Source organism: Lissotriton vulgaris, chromosome 11 (assembly GCF_964263255.1).
Source record: "Lissotriton vulgaris chromosome 11, aLisVul1.2, whole genome shotgun sequence".
Classification (NCBI taxonomy): Eukaryota; Metazoa; Chordata; class Amphibia; order Caudata; family Salamandridae; genus Lissotriton; species Lissotriton vulgaris.
The window spans coordinates 745,409,484-745,437,003 of NC_141699.1; the positions used below are offsets into that span (position 1 = coordinate 745,409,484).

Below are 27,520 nucleotides of genomic sequence, written 5' to 3' on the forward strand. Positions count from 1 at the left end.
ATGCCCTAAGGTTGAAATCCTAGAGTCGTCTTGTGAAATGTATGGTGCTGAAGGAAGGGAGCAGCATTGGCACGAGGAACACCAGTGGGTCTCAAACCAGACCAATACAAATATGAGGATGTGATCTAGTATTAATGTGCCAGTCCCACATTTAAACTCTTCCCCACAAAAGGAACAAGGGAAAGCCCTCAGCATTGTAGAAGATAAGGACAAGTTGGTTGTACAGTCTGCTAACCAGATGGCTAAAGTAGGAAGCAACCTAAACCTGGTAAACAGGGAAAATAACAATTCTAAAAAGGAACTAGAAACTATTGACAGGGAAAGCATAGAACTAGACAGGACAAGAAGGGGTTACAAAGCAAATTGCAAGGACTCTCTTTTAGAGGTTGGCAGAGTCCCAGTTGGTCTCCTGAATCGATCAGAGGTGAGGGTTTCATAGTCTGAGCCTCAGGTAGTTGTATTGTTTGAAAACCTTGACCTGGCAGCCCATCTGCCACTGGACTTCTGGGTCACAGGGACAGTGTCCCTGCCGTGTGTTTAATGCAACACAGCTGCCACTGTTGGTCCAGGCACTTTCCATCCCCCCCCTATTCTATTCAAGGTGTATGAAAGTCATTGGATTTCCCTGCCTAACACGTGAAGCATGGTACTCCCAAGCAGAATAATCTGTGTGTCATAGCCATTGTATTTTTGTTTTATTAATACAAACTCCAGTTTTGGAAGTGTTTTTGATAGAACAAAAGAAGTACGTAAAGTAGAGCCAAAACATGTTGCTGTCTCTTCATATTGTTCTGCCAACACTGCTTCTGCTGCACCGGCATATGCACAGTAACTAGTGAGATACCTGCACAGTCTGTGACCATTACTCTACAAGGGGAGCAGATGTCAGGGCATATGCTGAGTTGGTGAGCTTCCCGGTTCTAAATGAGACTCAGAATCTCACACAAGGAAGGGACAGAAAGCAAAGGACAAAGTCTTGCACCTGAAATGGACAAGGGGTGATGACACTGTTTTGCCCACAAAAACACTCCTTTAAAAGAGGCCAAAGCGTTTTCCTGGTCCAACAGGGTCACTAGTGCTTCACCCCAAGGCCAACAAGTACGAGAATGTCAAACAGCCTGCTCAGATTAAAATGCATGGACCAACCCATTGCAAATCTCTATTTACTTGAAACAAAAGTGTTGAGGATTGGGGAATAATCACAGAGGTGATTTTGGCCAGTATCTTATTGTTGGTTGGAGTTTAGTAGTGAAAGTGGGCTTCAGAAGCACTATTACAACTACTTCATGCAAGGAGCCAGGTACAAGATTCTCAATAAGGCTCAAGCAAAATAGATACACAGTTAGTTGCACACTATGTACCTTTTAAAAGTCATGTGAAGCAAATAATGGCGAAGTATAGGACAAGCCATCCACAATAGACTTTATTTCTTCTTGTGTAACAGGGACTACCAGGGAAATCTGGGTGTCCCAACCACAAGAGTTGGCAATTGTACATGAATTCATTAATCATTTGTAGCAGGGGTTTATCATAAAGCCTATGTAATTTGGTATAGAATGTGTGAGAAGTTCACCTGGTATATGATGTCCACTAATTAAAGTGGGCACCTTGCACCAGTCCAAACGACCCTTATGATGTATGAGGTCAAAAATAACCCTTAGAAAGTTATCCTAGTGGTAGCTGTGGAGAGCAGCCTTCAGGCTTAATCTTGAAGGAATGTAAAGCAGCTTGTTTTACCAGAATATCACCTCCCAAATTAATCAAATGAAAGGAGAACCACACAGAGGTTATATAAAAATATGTATTTATTAATTTAACACTCTCTTCTATCCTCTACATGAGGATAGAGCACAAAGCACACAATACGAGATCAATAGAACAGTTGTAAGTAGCACAATACACAGTGAGCTCCAGGGGGAGACCACACCATATACTAAATTAGTGGTATAACAATCACGACTTGAGTTTAGACACGGTCTGGAGCACGTAGAATTGCTGGGAACCCAAGGAACCACCCAAGGTGAGTAGATAGGGACCCCACGGAGGACGGGTGCAGTGAGCTAACAAGACAGCGGGCTCCGTACAACTCTATGGGAAAGTGGCGGTTGCAATTTTAAAGTTCAAGGACCCTTCTAGGAGGACTTTGAGCAAACCTTTTGGAACTCAAGAGGTCAGAGAGCCACCCCACCCGTGGATACCGTACAGTTACCTATCCCAGAAGATAGGTAACTGCATAGGTCTGAAGTGGTGTTGGAAACCGCCGTCATTCTCAATGGAGGCCTGTAAAGAAGAACTGCTGCCGTGAAGGTGAAAAGGGTCTGGAAGGAAGGAACCTGAAAGCAGAGGGGACAGAGTCTGGGTCACTTCAGGGTGACCACGGGCTCAGTAGATGTATGACCACCGATGTCAGGTGCTTCAGGTGCAAAGAAGGGATGCTTGACTCTGCAGCCACGAGTACCTGAAGACGTCGAGGATGACCAGGAGCCGGAGGCGAGCTGTCCCACAAATTATGTTGAGTTCTGAGGGTCGGCATCGAGCTGGTGCACCAACAAGCCTTGGCAAAAGACCCCAAGCAGGAAGGTCAAACAGGTTACGGTGTGAACCAGCAAGGTCAAGGGGACTCACCAAGCAATGGAAAGTGAGGGCACATCTGGATTAACCAGGAAAGCCTAAGGTAAATCAAGATGACCCCCAGGGAGACCCACACACCAAAGGACCAGGAGTCTCAAGCAAGACTGCAAAGTACCAGCCCACGGAGCACTCGTGCAAGGAGGCTGGAGTTGTTGGGTGCAAATACTGCTCAGGGTCAGGACTACACGGAGTCCAATACACAATCTCGGGAATCGCCAACAAGCATATGCAACTTCAAATGGACCCGGTGCACAGGGGTTCGGGTTATGCAGTCCCCACGAGGGATACTGGCCTCAAGCTTGCTGAGAAGGCAGCTCAACCTCTGGGACCTACAGAAACCCACCTCCTGTGTTGCTGAAAGCTTCGGAGTCCGCAGGAGCTCAGGAGAAGCAGACTGGTCAGTAGCATTGAGGTGCCAGCTAAGGCAGGGGAGTGACTCCTTCACTCCAAGAGAGATTCTTCAGTTGTCCTTAGTTCACCACAGGTCCTGCACGGAGCCTGTATGGATCAAGTGCACTGACTAAGCTTCAAATGGAAAAGGGGACGAAGCGAGCCCAGTCGAGGTCCAGCGAAGTCCAGGGTGTCCAGACGGTTGAAGGTCAGTGGTTTCTTCTTGTAGAATCTTGTCCATGTAAAATCTAAAGTCTTACAGCCAGGTAAGCCCTTTTGTACCCACGGGAGAGGGTTGGACAGATTCAGAGGACCCTGCTAGGGGAGGGACAGGACAGAGGTGAGGTTACTCCCATGTCTTTTGTCCAGGTTCGCACAAGAACAGGAGCCAATGGCTCCCAGAACTGATTTGAGCTGGACTATGCACAGGGACACCAAATGTGCCCCAGGTACAGACTTTCAGGCACTCTCAGAGTGCACCCACCCAGCCCCAAAACACTAAACCCTGTCTGGGAGGGGGTCACACCTCCCTGTGACAGGAATTCTATTGTGCTACCTCCCTCTGCTCAACCTCGGCTCAGCAGCAGGAGGACAGAAATGTGTCTCAGGTCGGCCGCATTCATTTTGTGCTGTCTGGGTCTAGAAGGCTGTCATCGGATAGACCAGTGACCCCACAAATCTCACTTCAGAAGGGTGGAATCATACCTCCCACGCCGCTTACCGGTGTGGAGGTATGATTCCAAGGTGTTTGATACCAAACACAATCTGTTTCTATTCAGCCGTTTTCGAGATCGCATTCACCGCGAGATTATAATGCACCTCTACCTATATGTCCGGCTGAGTCACAGACAACCCAGAAGAGTGGTTTCCGAAGGCTGCAGAGAGGCGCTGCTCATGTAGGGGCTCCCTCTCACATAAAACCCAGCACCCTGCCTTCAGGTTTGATAAGGCCTGCTATAGGGGTGACTTATACGTTTTAAGTGTAGTGACCAATAGATATAGTGAACCTATATCTAAGGTAAGTGGTGCAAGCACCAGCTTGCACAGGTTGCAGTAGCAGACATGTAGTTCCATTTTGCATGGCCTCTCATGGGTGGCATAATACATGCTTCAGCCCATAGGAGGCCTCTGGGGTACCTATGCCCTGGGTACATGGATACCATATACTAGGGGCTTATAAGTGTACCCCAGTATCCAATCTGGAGTGTACCAAAGTACAGATATGTCAATTTAGAGGAGAAAGTAGATAGACTGGGGTCTTGAGTAGCAAAATCTCAGTCAGACTAGTCAAAAACAGTGAGGCATCAAGCAAAAAGTGGGGGTAACCATAAGAAGCAGATCCTACTTTCCTACAGAATGCACAGAATACAGAGTTTAAATCAGCAGTATAATTGACAAACCTGCTGGTATCGATCATTTGATCAATAATATTGCTTCCCACTCCTTGATAACCAGTAATGCTAGTGACCTACCTGGCTGCCACACATCTTTCAAGAAACTAAAACATCCTCTTCACAGTATCATACAATGCCTGGAGAACAGCAAGGTTGCCAGCAAGATTTGCAAGGTGTGGGCCAATATCAAACTCATCCGCAATTACATGATTTATGGCCTTATAGCTAATAAGAATTGGCTTGATCAACCACAGGATCCCAGTGTCTGTGCAGTGTTTGTCTACAGATGTTTACTTTAAACACCGCCTACATGATACCATACCTGCTAACAGGCCTTGTACAGTAATGGCTCATTCGACTACACTGTGGAAAATCACATCACGAAGAGCGTCATGACTCGCCACCACCCTAACCGAAGGATGTATCAGATCCAAACATCACTTGTCATTAGGAGTGTATCAGTTTAGGGAAGCTTATCAGATTTTGATACATAGCTGGATTCCCTACAAGACATGAGAATGTAATCTATGTTTAAGGAGGTGTAGTGGACCAGAGTCACATCTGGACTACTTGATGATCAAGTGAATGGTGTGCCACATCTCTTCCAGCTTCCAGAATTTAGTGACGTGACAGGTCCTCTCTGATTAAGTGATACAGGCACGTCCGTTTTGGTATAAAGACTAAATTAAACTTCTTTTCCCATATAAACATAGACTTGGGGTATTTGATTAATCCGTTAGCCAGCACCATGGGAATCGTGGGCTGTGAACCAAGACACCTACTCTCAGATTCTGCAACCAGCCCCTTCTCTCTAAATTGAGAACATTTATGGGCTAGATGAGCGCCCCTGTAGAATATTTGGAATATGTAATGAAGTACTGCTGAGATCTCTAGGTGCCTGCCATGGGCAGTGTCAGTGCATGATAGAGGGCATTTATTGTAGCATGAGGAAGTCGAGCCCATGTGTTTTATATAGGTGAGGGTCCACCATGAGACCTTAGATATTTTGGGGCATTATGGTTATGTGGCATTTTAAAGCAGGGTCCTAGCAATGATGTGTATCCCAGTGATTCCCAATTTTCACCACTAAAACCCTTCCAAAACTTGAGGGCATGGAAGCAGTTGCTCATAGGCCCAGCCACCAGTGAACTACTGGCCTCATCCTGAATATGAAACAATCAAATGTAGAGGTTTCTGTAGGTTGTGAGTTCTACTTAACAATCAGGAGTCATTGGTTATCATCTAGGTTTAGTGACAATAACAATGAGCAGGAGATAATCACAGGCATAGCACATATAGAGAAGTTAGACAGCCTAAGAGAGCTCTCCTGTCTGTATGCTATCCACTGCTATGGGGTGTCAGGTTTTATCTGTATGTTATTTGCTGTGAGGCCCAGCGCCCACTTCCTGAAAGGCATCCAACAATTTGAGCAGTGGTCTGGGGTGGGTCATTGAAGAATATGAGTCACAGAATGTATTAGTTGAGTACCCCTAGAATTGTGCCCCTAGCCTTAAGCAGAATACAGCCCCTGTTGTGGTAGTCAAGAAATGCACAATAGTCAGGTGATTATTATAATTGCAGTAATTATTATGCATCATTTTGGGGATGGACCAAAGGATCAAGATGATTAAGTCTTGTATGTTAAAGACTTTACATTGGTTTCAAATTACCAGTGAGGATTTTTCTGTGAAACTCTACTGTAATAAAAGAAAGCTGATTCAAACCTTTCTTGTTCAATATACCACCATATTTGTTGCTTTCCTACAACATGGGTATGTTAATAAATAAAAAACATATGTAACCCAACATTGGCTGATATGTCTCGTTTCAGACTCTAGCACTCTTGGAAGAAGAAGATGACATCAACCAGATTACAGATTACTTTTCCTACGAGCACTTTTATGTCATCTACTGCAAGTTCTGGGAGTTGGACACTGACCACGATCTCTACATTGACAAAAAGGATCTAGCTAGATACAATGACCATGGTGAGTCAATGACTGAACTGTAAATCATGCTGTGTGACATTAGCATGGGTACAGAGATATACAGGCTGTTAGATAGGAGTTATTGACATCAACTACAGCAAATGATCTGAGATAAAATGTAAAAGTATTATTAACGGACCGGATGGTGTGTTCATCTGGTTCCAGGTGGATACACGATCTCTTAGGGGGGTGAATCGTCAGTGCACTAGTGGCCACGGCTGCACTCCAAGGGGTACTCCAAATTCCTGTAATTCAATAAACCGAGGTATGGCTCTGAGCACGATTTGGGTCCATTCAAGACCTGGCACATTGCCGACTCTCGGCCTTGGAGGGGGGAGCCCACACCTCCAAAGCCAGCACCTCCGATGGAGGGTGGGGGGGGGCGAGGGGAAGGGGTGTGGAGGGGGTGGGAGGGAAATTATGACCCAAAAGCTGTACGTATGAAAGGCTAAACTGGACTTGTAACCTGTCCCCCTCAGTGCACAGTAGTCCAAAGCAAACGACCCGGAACCCCATGGGGTAGGTTTTGTGCCTCTCTCACCAGCCTATGCAGACAATAGGCGGGTCTCACTGTATTCCAATGCCAAGATGGTTCCTCTCTCGCCATCCTCCATGTCCCAGCTGCGAACCGGATGACCTCTCCCCCCCAGGCACCAATCGGCCCTCAGAGTAACACTCGACACACTACTCAAGGCCCAGCATGTTATTTTCTCAGGCAGACCATGAATGAAGCTGTAGGCCGTGGAGGCCCCAGGACGCTCAAGGGCCACCTGCAACTCCGCCTGCAGTCACAAGGAAGTCCCAAGGGGCCCAGGAGTGCAGGTTCCTGCTGCGCAGTCAGCTTGGGCGGATGACAGGGCAAGCTCTTCTCTGGTGAGTCGAAATGTGGCGTGTAGGGGCGTTGGTAACCAGTTGACGGGCGGCACTGCCATCGGAGCACCCCGTTCAGTATTCTTACCCGTCTCCGGGGACAACCAGTCTCTTCCACTCGCCACTTTGTGACTTATTGGGCTTCTGACCCATTACCACCCACGTGAATAAAATTGTACCCAATGAAGTTAGCCATTTTAATGTAAACTCTGCTGGCAGGTTAACCCCCCACTGAAGAACATAACCAGTGGAAGTTGTTTTTGTTGGTCCAGTTGCAAGGCCTGTGAAGATTTCATCATAGTAGGTTGCCTGGCATGCTTGTCACCCATCTCTTCACCTATTTATTTGTTTCTTTGCAGTTTTATGTAGTTCAAACAAGTCTCAGTGGGTTTCAGAGCACTTTACTGAAGTACAAATTGTGTACATAAGAGACATTTGCGTTTCATTGCGTAGGTTACTATTGATGGGTTTTGCGATCCCAGTTACTAGTTGTATCTAAAAAATAACATGTTTCAACAAAAACAAGAGAAGCCAGGCGATCATGATGAAAAGTGAACAATTCAGTTGTCAGATGGTTTTAAAGTGGTTTGGGCATTTAGGTTGTCCCTGTATATACCGAAAATGTCAACTCCGCACTTCCAGGAAACAGTTATCATTATTCCACCAATCACGAACCCATGGGTGGGTGGCTCGGAACAATAGAACCTCTTGTGCCAGTCACAAGAGCCACTATCATGAAGAACTTTGTCCCCCAGCTCCATAACTTCAGTCAAAGGGATAAAATGCTTTTCATCAAGGCAGCATATCTACATAGGAGCATATTCACGTTGTTCCATTATCAAACACATAAGCACTAGCTAACAGGAGAGACCAGGCTCAAACCATGAAGGTATGCTCAGACATGCACATTTGCATGTTATTAGAATTTACGTAACAATGGAAATGTAGTGAAAATAAAATTGCTCCAAAAACTTTAATGTAAAAATGAGTTACCTTGCGAGGTGGAAAGATTATATCACAATCAGTGTCTGTATGGAAATTGTTTCTAGTAGTCTGTCTGCGGGTAAAGAATATTAACGCTAAATAGCATTGGCTCAATACTGTTATCCAGATCTAGTTGACAAAGAGAATGTGCAGCTTAGCTTTGTATAGATCTGAAGAGTCCTCATCCAGTATGGCTGTTCCATATCGCTCCCTCTTCCTTATCACTTGTATTCAACTGTTCTGGCTCACATGCTTTCACTCATGTATGTGGCAGTGTCAGGTGAAGTCAGATACTTATGCGGGAGCAGAATGCAACCACTCACCATCCACATATCGGTACAGCAGTCACTTAGACCAATGGCGAACTGAGACAAAATGGGTGAGGGAATTACATGGGGAAGCAAGTGAGTAGATCCTGATGAGCAGGAGAGTCTGTCAATTGACTTTTAGAGTTGCAGACTTCACAATCAAGGAATACTCTCCTACCTGATGGATGAAGTCTGTTGACGTACATCTGAGGTTTCAAACATCTAAGATTTTTTTAAGTTGTTTTGGTAGTGAAGAGAAATTAGATATCTCTAAAGATAATCTAACAAGGAGCAATCTAATAAAGAATCAAAAAGTGAGTATCAGAACATTTTCAAAAGTTCTATCAAAATACACCCTCAAAAAAGAGACTTTCTCTGAACCCTGGTCTCTTGTTTTTTTTCCATGTAGTCCAAACACCCAGTTGTTCAGTGACAATGTATCTCTTTTTTGTAATTCTCTAGGGATTTTGTAGTCTGTTGTCAGACTTTCACAATAAAATCTTTATCCTACTTTCAATTTGAAGAATGTATTTTCTTTTATCTCTTTTGAATGAAACACAAAGATAAAGTAGTCCTCTGACCAACTAAATCCTATGTTTTTTGCCACTGCGCAGTTACCATTGTCTTATAAGATGGGCCAAGGATGGTCAATATTGGCTTGCTGTTGCTCTGAAGACAAACAGCCAGGTCCCTCAAAATCTCCTCTCTGCAGCCTCCTCTCATCTCAGAAAGACAACCTTTAATCCAGATCTTCCTCAGGAAACTCTCCTGCTTCCCTGAGTCAGACTGCTGCTAATGCTACTTCTCTTTCTGAAGAACTGCGTTAACTAGTGTTTATCTCCAGGGAGTGGCAGGCTGTGCTGCCCTAAAGGTAAAAGGCATCAATCTTGTTGCCTTTGACAGAAGGGGTATGTTCTGTGAATAGGTATTAATGGCAGACCCCCATTTATAATAAAATGCTTACGGTCTTGTCACTATCAAAAACTTACTAATGCATGCTGAGTTGAACTGGGAGGGATTTATTTAGCTCAAGTACTTACTCAGCTTCTAATTTGTACAACTACAAAAAATATATTTTGTATTTACAAGAGCAACGTATCTTTATGATCACTTTCTGGGATGTCTCTTTTTGTGAAAGAGAATCCCTGTTACTCTTTTTTTCTGTTTGGCCTTTGATACAGCTTTAGTTATATTGATCCTCACCCACCCCCCTCCCTCCCCTCCAAAAAAATCATGTTACACAAATATAGAAGTGCTTTTTGTCACCAAGCTTCATCCATTAGTCAGTTAAATGTCATTCACACTTTGCTTCCGCCCAGCATAGCACACTGTATAAGGCAGTGGGTCAGCCCACTTTTTCCATTGTTTCCATTCACTTTAAGTGACTGACCAAAGCCTTGCCCGTTGTTCAAATCTGCATGAAAAAGTTCCTTTGATTTCCTTGGCAAAGGGGCTATAAAGTGGGCTTTTTAGTTTGAGCCTAGGCAACACGCAAGCGCTGTCTGCAAGACCTGCTGTATTCAATATAAACCACTTTTCCCACCTCCTCCTTGTCACAGGTTCAATCCAGTGTCGCTCTTCTTGGCTGCCTCCAAACCCGTCCACGCAACCGATACCTCACTTCCGTTTAAGGCTGAGGAGCACCAACCAAGTACAGTTTCCTTACACTTGCATTCCTTATCTGTCCGTTGATAGAACTTTTTTTTGATTGTTGTTTTTCACCCGTTGCGGACTTCTATCGTCACCTCCGCCCCGTCTGCTTTTTAATTTTTGCTTTCTGCCCTTGTTTTCTAAATGTCGCGTTCACCCAATTGGTGTTTGTTTGGTGCGCCAAATCTGCAGCATTTGCATCATGCACCAAGCCTTATGGAGTTTGTGTACAAGAACAGCATAGATAGCTTATTTAGGCGTGGTTCCTACCATCGTGGTACAAGCCTTGTGATGCAGACAAGAGAGGCGTATATAGTTAATATGCCACAAATCTACATTTCCCAATCCACCACAACTCAAATAATTGCAAGTCCACACTCAAAATATGGCGCCCAGAATAGTCATCTCGCACAAATTTTTTAAATTTAATTTTATGCAGACTGTTGTCTAGTCCTCAGAGCACAGCAAGCTATATTGCACACTAAGAATTTGGATTATTTTATATTGAAGACCTACTTAGAATTGCACCTCTACTTCTTCAGTTGATTTGGTACATTCCTGAAGCCAAACTTTAGCCACATGATACTTCAGGACTTTGTCAAACTTGATCATATAGATAAGATCCTCTGGTTTTTATATGTTAAACATGCTTTTCTAGTCCTGGGCTTCAGAACGTTTTCTGTACCCCCAAAAATATTGACAGCAACTCCAAGACACTTGTTAAAGATCTGTTTCTTAGCCATAGACTGGTCCTGCAGGCAGCTCGTGTCAAATACATTGATACAGTGATTAAACAGTCTGTAATCTTAACTACTTTAGATGTGGGACCGTATTTAAATTGGACAGTAAATACTGAACCGAAATTTCACCTCACTCTTTTTAGACTGTGCACCTTTTAGTAGCTTTTCCCCAGCAAGGATCATGGTTTCCGTCTTTGCCTGGCTGCCCTTGTGATACATCGTCCCAGTCTACTACACATTTTATGTTATTTTGTAAGCTCTATGGTGGTCCCAGTGCACAATTCTTGACCCCAATATTGCGCGTAGAAAATATTAGGTCTTATAAAATAGGCCTGCAATTTTTACAGTTAGTGGCATCAAAGTTGCTGCGCAGTTATTAGTTTTATGAGATGGGCTCTAAGAATTAGAAACACGTATGCCAACTAGAGGTAAACATTGTTATGCTTTGATTTTATAGAATGAAATGGATGAAATTATTGTATGTAAACCAAAACAACTGTGCATTCATTTTTTATTTTTTAATTATGTGTACTTTTATGGCAAATAGCTGTTTAAAGTAATTTTGACTGACTGACGATCAAAAATCATTCACAAACTAAAGGAGCATTTGCAAAGCCAAAAGATCAGTAGCCAACGCCAGACCTAATGACATTGCCAACACTTTTCTTTTAAATATACATTTTTACATGCTCTCCTTATTCTACAGTGGAAGGCCAGACACAGTAGAACGGTGGTTATATTTTTCCAAAAGAACATGCCGCCCTTTATCCTGCAGGGACCCGCACTATTTCCACTTGTAAATGTGCAGTACAGAGCTCCATTCCAAATTATGATTGTGCCATCTGTCTCTTGATGTGTGGAAATTATTAGCACATTTATAAGAGGAAGCTTTTGTTGAACTTGGTAGGAAAAAATATGAATCTTTGAAACGTTATCATTATTTTAGGCAGGTTTTTATTTTCACTGCACATTAAAATGCAGACTTTTTTTCTTGTATTTGCGCAGCCGTCGACATTTTCAAAAGGATTCTTGTTTTAGACTAGTCTGTTTCAGGTAAATTATCTTTAGCCATAAAGAAATTCTGTCTATCTTAATATGGAGATATGTGAATTCTGCTGCCATCCAGAGACACATTTCTGAAAAGGGAGTAGCTCTTATTTCTTTGGTTGTTTCTCATCGTTTCTTCTTGGTAAGCCAGCTACGAAGGCAGCTTCTGTACGTTCCTCGTGCTGTGAAAAACACTAACATTTTCATTTACGTGATGATCTCCTTTCTTTGAAGTGAAACTGTTACCCCTGATTTCATTGTTTGAACAAAGTGATATGGTCTGTCAATAAAGGAGATCAACTCTAAATGATGTATTTTTTCTAGTTGAAATCTTGCTTCTTCTAGACCTTTCAAATGCTTTTTTATTCATATTTCATTTTCTATATCCCGGAGTAGTTGTTTTTCGTAGAATATATGTTTTTCAATCAAATTACTGAGAATATGATCATTATTATTGAGAAGAGGTTAACGTTAGAATAAGTTAGTACTCGAGAACAAGTGCTCTTTAGTGCAGAAATGCGTGCTATTCGCCAGTAGTCACAGAGTGCAAGATTTATAACGATATATGTTGAATGCCATCTTAGTGATGTGATCAAAATGTGATCCATCAATCATGAAACACCAGACATATTTTTCGGATGTTAAAAAATGTGTGTTGCTTTTTAACATAATGACTTTATTCTTAGTTCAGATAGCCTGTATGACACTCTAGGCCTGGGATTTACATGTGCCTAATTGATTTACAGCTCACAAAGGAAAACACTTATCGTTGTAGTTTGAAAGGTATAGAGAAGCATCTGCAATATTTGTCGAAAGGACATAGGGCAGTGATATTAAATGGCTTGTCCAGAATCTACTTATTTGAGACACGAGCTTACTTAGCATAAACATAAAAAAAACGATGTTGTGATGAATAGAATTATTCTTATATACAGAAACAAAGTAGCTATGTGCCTTCATGTTATAGAATACACACTATGTAAGTCATCATAAACTTTAACCAGTTTTACTGATTAAGAACCATTAAAGTGCACGTTATTTAAATCTCAACTCACTGTGATTTAATAAACAGAATTATTTATGTATCTAAATCAGGTGTCTACAATGGGGCTCTATTTCAAAAACAGTATTCATTCAAATTGCACTTAACACATATACAGTCATCTCCTATTATTCTCAGGATTCTATCCTGTCATCCTTGTCATTAGGAGTACAACATACATCCCCAAAGCTCTTTCTAAACAATAAGGCATGATATGTATAAACGTGAAACTTTAAAACAGACCTAATCTAATTGTAATTGCTGCAAAAAGGACAGTGCACAAATTCGTTGTCTGAACCGGTTTTTCTTTATTAAAGGTTGGATAAAATCAGTTCTAAGGGCTTCATAAAAACATCAAAAGAAGAAGGTGCAAGATGCCTTGTGTTGAGAAATCGTCACATGGACAACTAGACAATGCTCTTGCCAAGACATTACGTCTAGGAAAGGTGACCATGCAATGAAACAGCTTAAGTTTAAACATGGTGACAATAGACCTGTGTTGAGAGTCTACACTATTGACTAAATATGGTTAAATTAGTTCATTAGGAGAAAGGTTGAGATACTGGCCAAAACTATGTGTGTGCCTGTCTAGAGTGAGTCTCTCCTCAACTAGCAGAAGACACATATGCTGTAACTGTGCCTTTCCCATCTCAATTAGGGTTTCTGGGTTGTGAAATAAGTATGTCCTCTCCATGTTGTCACATAAAGTTCTGATGTTCCTGAACCAAGGAACGGAGAAAAAACTAGCCAGTGCCAAGCAGTCCTGCAGTATTGGTCTGTTAGGTAAGCCTGCTTGTTCGTCCAAACCCTGTGCTACATCAGGAGTGGGGAAAACCTAATGAGGTCTACAGTGAAAGGCACAGAATATTCCGTGTGGCAGAGATAGTGCAAACAGCTGGGGGGAAGCGAAGGCAATCTCTGTAAACAGCCATTTCAGAGATCTGTTGCCTTGTGTGTCCCCATATGTGCGCCCCCTATATGGAAACTGAGATACATATAGGTATAAACAGACATGCAAACACACAGATGAAATCACAACTACACCCGAGATGTAGAGCCTTCATCTGTGCATGCTAAGGTACGGGTCCGCTACAAACACCCAGAGATCTTTTGATATATAAACATTTTGCTTCTGTAGAAGGGGAGGGGGTTAGCTTACCCTGTCTTATACAATGACAGCTCCTGGTATGATTTATGGATTACTTACTATGCTGACTGTATTTTTGTTAGGCATTTTCTTACTTATTGTGGCACATATACTCCATACAAGAGCACAATAGTTAAAATAAATATTTTAAACTTTTCTCGTGTCTCCGTCACATCTTATTGTGGACAAGTATGAGTGTGAGAGCGAAAGGGTGTGTTCTGTCACTGCGATTCCGGAGAAAGTTGGAAGTGTTGTGTTCTGGGGTATCCAATCACTTGTTTCTCTGTGAGTGAGTAGGAATGCAGGTTAGACACTATAGCTAGTCGGTCCCGGATACTAAGGAGGTAGGATAGCTCTGGCCCTGCCTACTAAAGTTCTATGGTCCCGTGCATAGTTCTGTGATTTCGCAGAATCCCTGCAACATGGTACTGCAAACGTTTGGTCTTGTACTTATTTGCGGGATCCCCAAGTAGCGCTTGTGCTTGTCCACAATACCCTTGCACAGTTGCCCGGAGACGTCCATGGTGTGCGGGCTTTACCTCCTCAGTTTGTAGCCATTTCCTATTGCAGTAGGTTTTTCCAGCTTGGATTTTAAAATGTTAAAATGCATTTTTTCTGCTGAATCCCTTACATCTGCATATGGAACAGTAAATTAACACGTCTTACAGCATGGAGTCCCCAATGCGGGGTCTCCATTTGTTTTTGTGGCCGAAGCGGATCCTACAAACTGCTTCGTGGAGTTTAACTCCTGGGTTACGGTCCCTGCTGTTGATGCGAATGATAATACTTTTCATTCTTATACAGTCGCTAATGTTCCTGCGGCTTATTGCCCATATGCAATCATTGACCTACCTCTTATGGCTTTGGAGCACCAGATTTGGTTTAATGGCGCCCTTCCCCATCCACTTGCTTCTATTCACATGGGCCCCTCAAGTATTGACGGGGCCGCATGGCCTGTCTTGGCTGGTTTTACTCTTTATCCACATTATGCCACCGCTACAGTGGTAAAGGTACGTTTGTTGTATGCTTGATTCAGTTTGTTGCCTGTGCCTTTTTGGCTGCCCCACCTGGGGCTGCGACTCCTGTGCAAGCCCCACAAGGTGGAGGGCTTTTTATTAGCCTGGTTATTATAAACTCCGTTATGGGGAAACGGCCCCTCTACTGTGAAGTCTTTCTGTTTTGGATTGTTCAAAAAATTGATCATCATGATGCTGTTTTTCCCCTTACGGATCATGGGGATAAGCATAGGATCCTTACAATGCGTTTGCCTAGTGGTATGTCTTCTTTACAATTGACTCTTCTTTCTGTCCTTTGTAAATGATGGCTTTTGATTCATCGAAAGGCTTAGTAGTCCCTCCTTAGTACCTCCCTCTCTCCTGTTGTTACCTCCCATAAGGACAACCCCTCTTACATGTGTCCTTACGCTGTACCTTTCATTAGCAGTTAGGAGAACTATTTACCTAATTAATGTACACAGCACTCACAGGATGTCAGCTGTAGCAATGGCTGCGGCTTCTGGTTTTGGTTGACTTTTCGCTGTGACTGTCAGTGCTTTTCCCCCTCCTGTGTTCTGTTTACTTAGTAGCTTGTTTAGTTTCAATAGCTCCAGGCACAGTTTGATTCAGTTTCTATTTGGTTTCGAATTGCCATTTATATCAATTGATTTCTTATGAGTTTAATTTTATTTATTACGATTGGCAATGTCTTCTGCGTACACAGGTGCTCCCTCTTTATGTGCCTGTGGTCTGCTCTCCCCATCTTTCTCACACACTCTTTCTGCTTCTCTATAAGAAGTTCATTCAACACTTTGTGCACAAACTACCTATCCTCCTCTATCTTCCTTTCCACCCTGTGCAGCTCTCACCCCTATCGATTCACCATGCCACATAATTCCACCACACAATTCTACCCCACACAATTACACAACTAACAATCCAAATCCAACCAACATAATTCCACTCTGTACCACATACATCCACTCCAAACCAAAGCACATGAGTAAAAGACATTGTCATTTACAACGCCAATAGCTTTAACTCTCGCAAATTTGATACCTAGTACATTGCAAATGCTTGACCTAATAGGTCTTGGGAGAAATCTAGGCAACAATAACAGAAGCCCAGGTCTTGTGGCGGGTCACCTCCACCGGGCGCTTCTGAGTAACAATATGATTTGCGTGATCGCACAAAAATTAAGACTGCAAAGTGTTTTTAGGTTCCTGATCCTCGTTCCTTTCAAGAATTGTCTGATGAACACTACAATAGAGGCGGGCAACAGGATGCATGCAAGGCGATTCCGTGCAGCCTGAAAGGAAAACGCAGCGCTCTTTTGATGCTAAAGCCAAGAGAGCTGAACCACCTCCATATAGCGCCCTCTTCTAAAAGGAGAAGGTTGCAGCTTTAGCAGCAAAATGTGCCCCAGATGGTGAGAACCCTTCTCCTGGACAAGAGTTGGGCGGTGACCCTTATCAACAGTGTGGTGGAAGTCACTGTAGTGTGTCATGACACTCTGCCAGTTTCTGGTGGCGAAAGCAACTGAAACATAGTTGAGAAATTTAGACTGAAGGAGATATTAAACGCACTATTAATGCTATTTTTTGGGATAATTTGACTTCTTATGACATTTTGTTGGCGGAGGTCGATTGGCCTCCCTCCTTTGTTCTCGCCTCTCCTCGGGCGGATGATATAATCCTCCCTTCTTTTTCGCATCTCGTCCCTGAGGAGACGCAGCATGCTTATGCTTCTGAGCGCGCCTTTGCATATGCTCCTGCAATATACCGCAACCAGGTTGGTTGGGATAAGAATTTGCCGCAACATGTTATTCCAATATGTTCCACACCTCAACCGCAGCCTCAATATCCAATTAAACATGACTCAAAAGTGTCCGTTAAAGACATTCTTACTCAACTGCAGTATCCGGTTGTTTTTGAATCTTGTGTCTCTTCTATGAACAATCCTTTGTTTCTGGTTTTGAAACCTGACAGTTCTTTTTGCATAGTCTTAGATTATAGACATTTGAATAGTCATACACACACTTTTGCAGTGCAGAACACGCGCAGTAAGGCCTGATTTATAATATCGTCTGTAAAAAGTTTAAAACTACGCTAGACATTTCTAACCGGTTTTTCTTTCACAAATTGGCCCCAGAGAGCCGTGATTGGTCCGCGTTTACCGCCCTCAGTTCCCAGAGACGATACTCATTTACTCATGGGATGTAAGAACTGCCCCAGTGTTTTTTTGTCACGTATTGTTTCCCTTTTGCATAATATTGATCCTGATGCTTTGTCCTATGTCGATGACATATACTTTACAGATGATGAACTGAATCCCAATTTGGCAAGAGTGAATCGCATTATTGCTCGATTCGTTGAACTTGGTTACAAGTTAAATTTAGCAAAGTCTCACATTGCATTTCTTGCTGTCCTTTTTTCTTTGTTATGAATTAACCCATGAGGATAGAGGTTAGGCTTCTCCTTTCTTGGAGAAGTGTGTACAATTGCAACCCCTTTCTTCCCTCAAGAAGTTGCAGTCTCATCTTGTTTTTTTATCTTTTGGCCGAACTTACATTCCTGATTATGCTCAACGTATTAATCCGCTTTCTGCTTTATCACCTTAGCTGCGTGTAAACATTTCTCCCCAGTGCTGCGCTGTCCATTAGAACTAGTGCTGAATGGACGTTCAATGGTCGTGCGCAGCACTGGGGAGGTAGCGCTGCTGACGACCATTGGCCGTCAGCAGCACTTAAGGGGTTAATACATTCAAATTTTTTCGCTTCCTCATGGCTTCCGGACAATACCACTGTCTTACGCGATTTACAGTCTGATCTACTTGCTATGCAGATGGCCATCCTTAAAGCATGGCCACTAGCTTGAGATAAACACATCTTAGTCGTTTCACCTGTGCCTGCCTTAGAGGCGGTCACAAAGGCAAGTGTTCCTGATTCTAAAGCCCTTCACCCACGTTGGATTCAATGTGCTGCTTCTTTGACTTACATTGATGTTTCTTTTGTTTTTGATCCGTCTTTACAAAGACAAGAGTTTCTTCAATATGAACATGTTCACCTTCCTCGCTTCTTCCTCTTGATCAAAGCATCATTTACACTGATGGTTCGGCACAACCAGCCACCAGTTCTAAGCAGACTTATACTGCAGCTTGTGCTATTGTTGTAGGCACTATGGTCAATGGTGTTTTCCACTCCCGTATCATTCATACTCAGGTCCTGAGTGACTGTATGGTACAATTGGCCAAGTTGAAAGCTTTGCTTCTCACTCTCGAGCATTCTGATCCTGAGTCCATCACCCTTGTGGTGTGTGTCTTTTTATCGTGTACAATCTTACAATGACAATTTACACTTTGGGAAACAAAATGACTTTCGGGATTCAAAAGACAGCACAATAAAGCACAGGCTGTTTTGGGCTAAAGTAGCTAATCTTAAGGATCACCTACAAATTACACATGTTGTACATACATTTGGCCATCAACGTGCGGGAGCGCACACTGTTGGTAATTTGATGGCTGATGAAGCAGCCAAATCTTCAGTGCCCGCAACTAAAGTAGCCGCAGTCATGTGTTCTGTGACTAAAATTGATGACATTTTGGCTGCCATTGCTGCATGTCGGGAAGGAACTGCCTTTCCTCAAGGATTTCCTTCTAAATATACTTATCAGTTAACTACTAACAAGGTTCCTTTTGTAACAATTCCTGGGGTTGGTGATCGCCTGATACCAAACCTCGACCCCAGACAATCTTTAAAATTGGCTGCTCATGAATGCATAGGTTCTGCACATACGGGGGTTGCGGCCACAGTTTCTCTCTTACAGCAACATTACTGGGGACGTGGTCTGTACCAAAAAACTCGCGGCTATGTCTTATATTGTGGCGTTTGTCAACAAAGTAAATGTTCTACTGTGTCCCGTCCACCTCAGACACACCTTTATATTTCAAATCAGATGTTTAGCTGTATTTATCTTGATCATTGCGGTCCCCTTGTTTCAGATAATGCATTCAAGTATATTTTGGGAGCAGTAAATTCTTGCTCTAAGTTCCTCTGGGTCTAGCCGCAGCGCTCGGATGATGCTCGAATATTAAAGATTGCAGGACTTTGTCTGAACTTTTGCCTGTGGCGCTTTCCATTCAGACCGGGGTCCGGGGTTCACCTCTTAGGCATACTGTGATTTAATGGCGTCAATGGGGGTGCAAGTGCATTTCTCAACTATCTGTATGCCCGAGGGCAGTTCTGTTGTAGATGAACCATGATTTAAATCAGTCTTTAACTGCAAGGATATTAGGTACGGGTCTGGCTGGTTAACTCATCCTCATGGGATTCAGCGAGCACTTAATAACCTCCCTAAAAGATCTCTGGGTAGGCGTACCCCGTATGAAATACTCTTTGGCATCAAGATGTATGTTCCAGACCTTGATGATCTAGACGTTGTGGCAGTAGCCACAACCTTTGATGTAGATAACCACTGTGCTGTCTTGCAGGATCTACAACAATGTTGTAATACTCTAGCTAAAAGTAATTTGCCTTCTTCACTCCAATCGGCATGCAGCTTTTGAGATTCCTGTTACCCGTTGGCTTCCTAAAGTGGGTGATTTGGTCTGCGAAAAGTTGACGATCAAGAAAGTATTTGGTCCCTCCTACCTTGCTCTTGTTCCAGTGCTTGGTCTTCAGGGTACCCTACTTGTAATCCTGCCTCCACTTCCTGGATACAAATAAAATAGCTTTGTTTCCATTGAACATGTCAAGCTACACTATGTGGGCAATTCTAAATAGTATGGCTCTAGGTGTTCCTACACAAAATGTTGCTTTCCAGCCTGTGAGCACCATCCTTGCTGATTCTCCCCATCTGCAGGAGGGGGATATCAAGACCTCAGTTTGACCCCTTCTGCAGTACAAGAACAGAGTATCCATCCAGATTCACGGGCTCCATTAATCCAGCTGAGTTCTTCTGGTTACTATATTGATCAGGATAACTTTTCTTCTGACAGCGCGGATTTGTGTTTTTTATCTCCTGGTTAAAACACACTTATCTGGTCCCACCATCGATATATATCTGGATGTTGTTTTTAATGGTATTTTTGTTTATGTGGATTGGATTTGTGATTGCTTTTTTCCATTTAATCAATGGCCATTATCTCCCTGAGTATTGTGCTGCAGAACTGGTCAAGGGGTGTTGGTTCCACATTCGTCCCCACATAAAATGAAAAGAGACCAGTCCCTAGTTAATATTTCAGCTGTTCCAGTCATTGAACGAATTGTATAAGATAAAGTACCATTCAATGTAGTCCGTCCTATGGAGACCGTGCAGATACCATATGTGTTCCGTGTTTCCACAGGTTATGTCATAGTACCTGGATTGCATGCGGATGAGTGGAATGTTGATACTGTGAATTCGATGTTTTCTGATCTGCAATATTACACTGTCTTTGACTCTTGAGTCTTTGTATTTAAACTCTGCCAGCTATGCCGATTTGTTCTGTCATCAACATTACGGGCATAATTTTTTGCATAGAACTAGTGGACATCGTCCCCAATATAAGGTTACTCAATGGGAGCGTTGTCCAATTGCACATCGGGGTAGCTCGAAAAAACAAAAGATGAAGTACACATATTTCACCAGTTATAACGCGTCAGGCCAAAAATCATACTATTTTAAATTGGTTCCTACTCCCGTGAAGAAATATATGCTTACTCAAAGCAAGCTAATCTATCCAGCTTCCTTTATTGAAGAATTACCCTTGAAAGGCTATGATTATTGGAAAGACAATATCAACTTGAAATCAATTTGGGGCACTAAGTCCAGGCAAGTTCAAGGTACAGAATCTCTATTTCGTGCCTGTCTCATACACAAATACTTTTTCTAAATGACACTATCCAACAGACTACTTGTCTGGGACTGGCTAAAATTAAAGAATTGAATACTCCAACTATTCGATCCCTTGCCCCTGTCGGTGATTAGCAATCTTATACAAATTATACTGAAGATCAATTAAATGGCATGATACAAAATGGTACATTTAATTCTTCAGTTATGGCTCTGAGTGGAAGGTTAATATGGCCAGTAGACACTAATGTTTCGAATGCTCGTTTTTTAAACTCCACATCTGGGTTCAAATCAAATAGACCTGATCCCAGATATTCACAGGCCACACAACATAACACTGTTACTACTTATTCCGTAGGTAAATTATGCCAACAATGGTTAGAACATTCCATATTGTCTGCAGTGAAACATCTTTTCCTCCTATCCAAAGTCATGAATCTGCCTGATTTCTTTTTGGGTCCAAAATCCCCCTGTTTTAAACAATTGTTAATGTTGCTTATAATGAAATTTGGAAAGATTGTGTTAGTCACTTCTGCCAGCGAGTGGTAAAGGAAATGTCAGTTGTAGGGGTCAGTAGAAACCCAAGGCTCTAAGCGGCTAATCTGAGCACTATTCTTTGCAGCATAAATACTGCTAAAATGCGCAACCCATTCGGCCGGGAATGGTGCTCTCGGGTGTTTATAGTAAGGCTGATTTATAATTTGCCACTATGCCGTGCTGTCTTTATCCTTACTAGCGGTCACTAGGGCATCCCAGGCACTGTTTTTAATGGCATTTTTCTTATTATTTAGGGCATGTTTGTAATTTCCTCTGCAATAGCCTATCTCTGCCTGTGATCTGATCTGTTTGCTCAAGCCTAGTTTTAAGGCTGCATGTGCTTTTGAGCAGTTCTTGTCAAGCCAACTGTACAATTTGGAAGGCCTTCCTAAAATGGGCCATGTGAGTTCACCCTTCCCTTAGCTAGAACTTTATTCAAATGCCTTCTTTATTTCTGTTACAGATAGATGGCTATAATGGGTTTATTAGCCACAATTGGCTTAGTCAGGAACCCCACTAGGCTAACACTTTCCCAGCTAATTTAAGTGCAGTTAAATCTCGTCACCTTATCCATTTGACTGTGTCTCAGTGTTTAGGTGGTTCCCCCCACAGAGTGGATAATATTTCAGTACTTTCAGGATAGTGATCTCAAGCAATTCATGTGTTTATGAAACATTATAAGAAATGGAATCCGGTTTCCTGTTGCCAAAATGAACTCTATAGTACGCATGCCTCCTCTGCCTATATATGTGTTGGATAATTAAGCCATTGTAGTGTTGCTTCATTTGCAGAAGCTAAGTTGTATTTGGCAATGGTGGAAATGGCCCACTATGCAAGTTCACCCCTAAACATTTTGCTTTCCTCCTCCAATTTGTTGCTGAATATGTCTTTCTTAGCCTTAGGACCGTGTGCACTTTATCATTGCTAACCAGTGCTAAAGTGCTTTTGCTCTCTCCCTAAAACATGATATAATTGGTTTACACCAGTTTGATATATTTAATTTACTTGCAAGTCCCTTGTAGAGTGGTATACCATACACCCAGGGTCTGTAAATTAAATCCTGCAGTACTCATTGTGCCACCCACTTAAGTGGCATCTTAAAACATGTCCCATGTCTACCATTGCAGCCTGAATGCAGTGTCACCCCCTTGCCAAGCCTTAAACTCCCCTTTTATTACATATAAGCCTCCCCTAAGATAGGGCCTAGGTGGCCCGTAGGGCAGGGTGGTGTGTAATTAAAAGGTAGGACATGTACTTTTAAGTTTGACATGTTCTGGTAGTGAAAGACTCCTTTTTCAATACTGTGAGGCCTACGCCTTGCATAGGATAACTTTGGGGATTCCTTACTACATTTAATAAGCTGTAATTCCTAATTGAGAGGAGGTGGACATGTTATATTTGGTACCTATCCAATTGTAATGAAAAAACCCTCTTTAATGGTAAAGTCAACTTTATCATTACAATTTTGAAAATGGCACTTTTAGAAAGCTGGCATTCTCCTGCCCCTTCAGTCCTTTCTGCCTGCAGCTTGTCTTAGGCCACGTGACTGGGTGTAGCTGGCAGACTTTTTGAATTCTTTCCAGACAGTCGCACAATAGAGGGATTAGAAGAGCCTTAGGGCCTGATTAAGACTTTGGCAGTGCGGGAGCGGGCCGCCACACATCCGCCCGCTCTCGCAACGCCAAAGCTCATCGCCGACTGCTAGATTACAAATATTACAAATATTTTTGTAGTCTGGTGGGTAAGTCCTTTGGCATTCCCACAGCAGTGCCTTTCAAAAACGTGCACCACAATGGGAACGTCAAAGGGTGTTCCTGCATGGCATGGACTGTTAAGTCAATGCCGTGCAGGAACAGGGGGTGCATGCACACAGGGGGGCACACTATGTGCCACCTTCCATTTATCCCCAGGCCCAGAGGCGCAGGGCCCCCTTAGTTTCTTCCCAGCCTCACTTTTCACGTTGGTTCATCACCATCAAAAGTGTGGCGGGGAAGAAACTCGTAATATGCTGTGACACAGCCAAGCATATTGCGTGCTCAGGACCGCCACGCCATCCCCGGCGGTTGCGGCAGTCCCTTCATGATCTGACTGCCGCACTAGGGTTTTAAGATGGTACAACACATGGAAATGCATTGTGTGCCTTTGCCACACATTTTTTCGCACGCATGTTTTTCCCGCGAATATGCATTTACAATGCATGCCAATACCACGCATTGTTTTTAGATTTGAAAACAATGTATTTGTGGGGAGAGACCCCCCCCCCCCCAACTTATCTTAAATGCATGGTATTGGCATGCCTTGTAAATGCATATTCGCAATAAAAATATGCGTGCTAAAAATGCGTGGTAAAGGCACAATGAGGTAAAAACTATGTTGTAAAGGCTGTTTCCCCCCGCATTAGTAATGCGGTGGTAAGACCACTGGTGCGGCGGTCCACGACTGCACCCGCACCTCCACCATGGGTTCAGCAGTCCCATGGAGCGCTTAACACGTAATCAGGCCCTTAATGGGCAATCAATTGGCAGGGAGGGGGGGGGGGCGGAGCTGAACACAGCCCCACTTGCACCTGAATAGGCTTTGTTCGGTCTACTCACAGTATTCCTAATGACCCTGTACTGTTAGTGTAGGCAGCGTGGAACCAGGGCAGCAGAAGCAGAAAACTGCTTCAAAGGACCTTTCCAGAAACTTTTCCCACCTTCTGGGAGCAGGGCACCAGGGTATAAAAATCGGACTCTCAGATCTACTCTTCAGTTCACTACTGGACCTCTCAAAGGACTGCCTGCTTCTGTGCACTCTGCCAGGCTGCTGTTGTGCCTGGAAGCACTGCTTTTTTTGCCTGGAACTTGCCTTGAACCCTCAGAGGCCAGCCCTGCTGTTAAGCCCTACATCTACACCTGCTCCCAGGACTACTGGAAGTGACTCCAAGGTCTAGTTTGGTGGCATCCTGTTCAGAGCCATAGAGACATAACAGGCTTCCACCAACTTGAACCCACTCATGGACCCAGCCTGGGTGAGTCCTGAACCCCCAAGCAGTCTCCATTCACTCTTGGACCCTTAGTTGTGGTGCTAAGTTGCCCAGATGACAATTTTCCAAACCTGAGGACTATGACAAAATTTGGCCTGAAAGTACTCTGTGAACCAGGGAGAGACCAGGACTAACCTGCTTGCATATACGCTGAGGTGCATCACCGGTCTGACTGACTTCATGGCTTCCCCATCTACGTTCTTCTCTGGAGCAGCAAATCCATTTCAGCGCTCCTTCACCAAAAGGGAATCCTGCCTCATGGAACTGTCTTCGACTACAGCCTCCTGCTTCGACTCACTGAAGATTTTCAACTTCCATCTCAACGACTAAGTCTGAAGATAAAAATCTTCACCACGACTGCGTTCCACAGCTATTCGACTACAAATCTCCCTCCTCAAACACTTCTGTAGCCTTGTCCCACTGAACTTCTATCTTCTCAGACACTTTTACTTCATATATTTTCTACGTCCAAAGGTTAGCGCGGACTGGGTCCAATCCACTTCTTGTATCCGACCCACGCTTCATCGCCATAGACCTCAACTTTTGACTTTGCCCTGGTCAAGAGCGACCGGATGTCCAAAGTTGGCGCTTTTATCGTTTAGGCACTATTTTACAGTTTATTCTTTAAAAATCAATAACTCCGGTTCTACTGATTGGATTTTATGGTTGTGGTGTCAAACATTCTATTCAAATGCTCTCTATTTTCCTAAATTATTTTGGGAATTTTCTTGGAATTGTGGCTGTTGCTTGAACAGGGCTCACACCCCAGTCAACCAATAACCTAGTTTCTCACAGGCAAGGAGAGGGTTAATCAGATTCCCATAATCATCATGTGGGAAGTGGGTCACACTATTACAATCTGTCTCGCAGAAATAGCTCAACACAGACACCTTCTGTGGATACTTATGAACCATTAAACAGACAAACCAGGCAACTTAGTTTCAAAGTCACAGAGATATTATGAGTTGGCCTAATATAGAAGTTGTTGAACAAATACTGTTTGCCTCAGAAGTGAAGCATAAAGCCTTATCACTAGTCCCGCTAGGCCTCTACAGTTCCCAGGTCTTGAACTGCCAATCTCGGTTGTATCTACTCGGGGGGGCAATATAGAAAATGATCAAGGCCCCATTTCTTCTAAAGGTGGGTTGATCCCCTGTAGCGGCTCCACTAGGAATCTCAAAATTCTCTCATGGAATATAGCGTGTCTGTGTAAAAAGTTGTCCCTACCGGACTGGAATACTTTTATTGATGACTACGACTTGTGTATATTCCAGGAAACATGGAGTCTTGAGCCATTGTACAAGCCCGGTTTTTCTTGTTTCCATGTACCAGCTATCTCCTCCGGTGGACTGATAATATGGGTTAAGGCCGCACTTAACTGTAAAATTACCCACTATTCATGTGTATCACCGGACCTGATGAGATTAACAATTAAGGACTCAAAGGACAGCGTCACCTTGGAACTTTTTAACATTTATGTCAGAGGTTTGCAAGGGCGGGCAAAATCCCCAACCATCTCCACTTTGTCTGAAATACTTTCATCCTGCCCCTCTGACTCCTTATTTTTGATCGCTGGTGACTTAAATTGCACATTTGAACCTCTGGTGGTCAATGATGTTGTTGGAATTGATGATGAGGATGCCAGATGGGGTATACCACTTTTGCTGATCCTGCCTGTGAAGAAATGGTCGCCGATTGTCATACAATTAAATGCATTAGCACTGGAACACGGTTTAATAGCAGTTAATGGGCGCACAACCTCTGACTATTTAGGAGCCAACACATACAATAGGGTTTCCTGTCCAAGCAGAATTGACTATATTTTGGCTAACAAAAGGTTATGGAAATATGTGATCGATATGTCTGTCATTCCATCTATTCATAGCGATCATAATCCTTTGTCCCTTTGCATGCCGGAATTGTTGCAAAATATGGAGCATCTGATTAGTACTAGACCTCGGATGCTAACAAAGGCAATTATCCCATCTAACTGCGGAAGGTTTATCAAATGGCAAAAATTCATTCTGAATGAACAGAAAATTAGTGCCCTTGAGGAGATTGTAAGTAATCAGACCCTCAAACTTTCTGTAGCCTGTACGAATGAGGTGGGACCCCCTGGGGTGGAGACAATTTATGCTGAAACAATTGACCTGATAGGTTCTCTTTTTCTGGAGACCCACGAACTGGAAACCAGTAGAGCAGTGGTTTAATAAGAACTGCACGAGTAAAAAGTCCATACTAATACTTGCTATTAAAACCCGCAATCCCGCTGAGGTACGCTCAGCAAGACTCCAGTACAGGCAAGCTATCTCAGAGGCGAAAAGGACATGGGAGGAATCACACTGGGCTAGCCTGAAGACAGCGAGCCTGTCTAAGAATGGCGAACTCTTTAGGGCTTTGGTAAGAAAATCTAATGGTTGCGATCCGGACCAAATCCCCAATCACATCACTGACAGGGAGTGGTTTGATCATTTTAGCAGATTGTATGCAGGGAACGAGGCTATAGAGAGAAGTGGGCACTCAGGTCGGGAAACAATCTTTACAACGCAACTTTTACAACGCACTACCATTACAACAAAACTTTTAAAACGCAACATCCATTACAACGCATGCCATTACAGCGCAACCATTACAACGCATGAAACTACAAGGCATAGCACTACAACGCATAGCACTACAACGCATAGCATTACAACACATAGTACCCTTACACTGTCCAACACTTCCCCTACTGTTGCACCCCCTGGAGTTAGAATAGTAATTTTTACCCCTACACTATCCAACACTTACCCTACTATTGCACCCCCTGGAGTTAGAATACTAATTTTTACCCCTACACTATCCAACACTTACCCTACTGTTGCACCCCCTGGAGTTAGAATAGTAATTTTTACCCCTACACTATCCAACACTTGCCCTACTGTTGTACCCCCTGGAGTTA

The 27,520-nt window shown here is 43.2% G+C and overlaps 1 protein-coding gene across 3 annotated transcripts in view; it reads left to right on the top strand.

Annotated features, from left to right (window-relative positions):
* PPP2R3A (protein phosphatase 2 regulatory subunit B''alpha) overlaps positions 1–27,520 on the top strand; it is a 1,213,285-nt gene that overhangs the window by 1,144,472 nt on the left and 41,293 nt on the right. For all 3 annotated transcript variants that reach the window (XM_086943861.1, XM_086943862.1, XM_086943863.1), the window contains one exon: positions 6,247–6,403. In XM_086943861.1, coding sequence (XP_086799987.1) covers positions 6,247–6,403 — 157 coding nt within the window. The remainder of the gene's footprint in view (positions 1–6,246; positions 6,404–27,520) is intronic.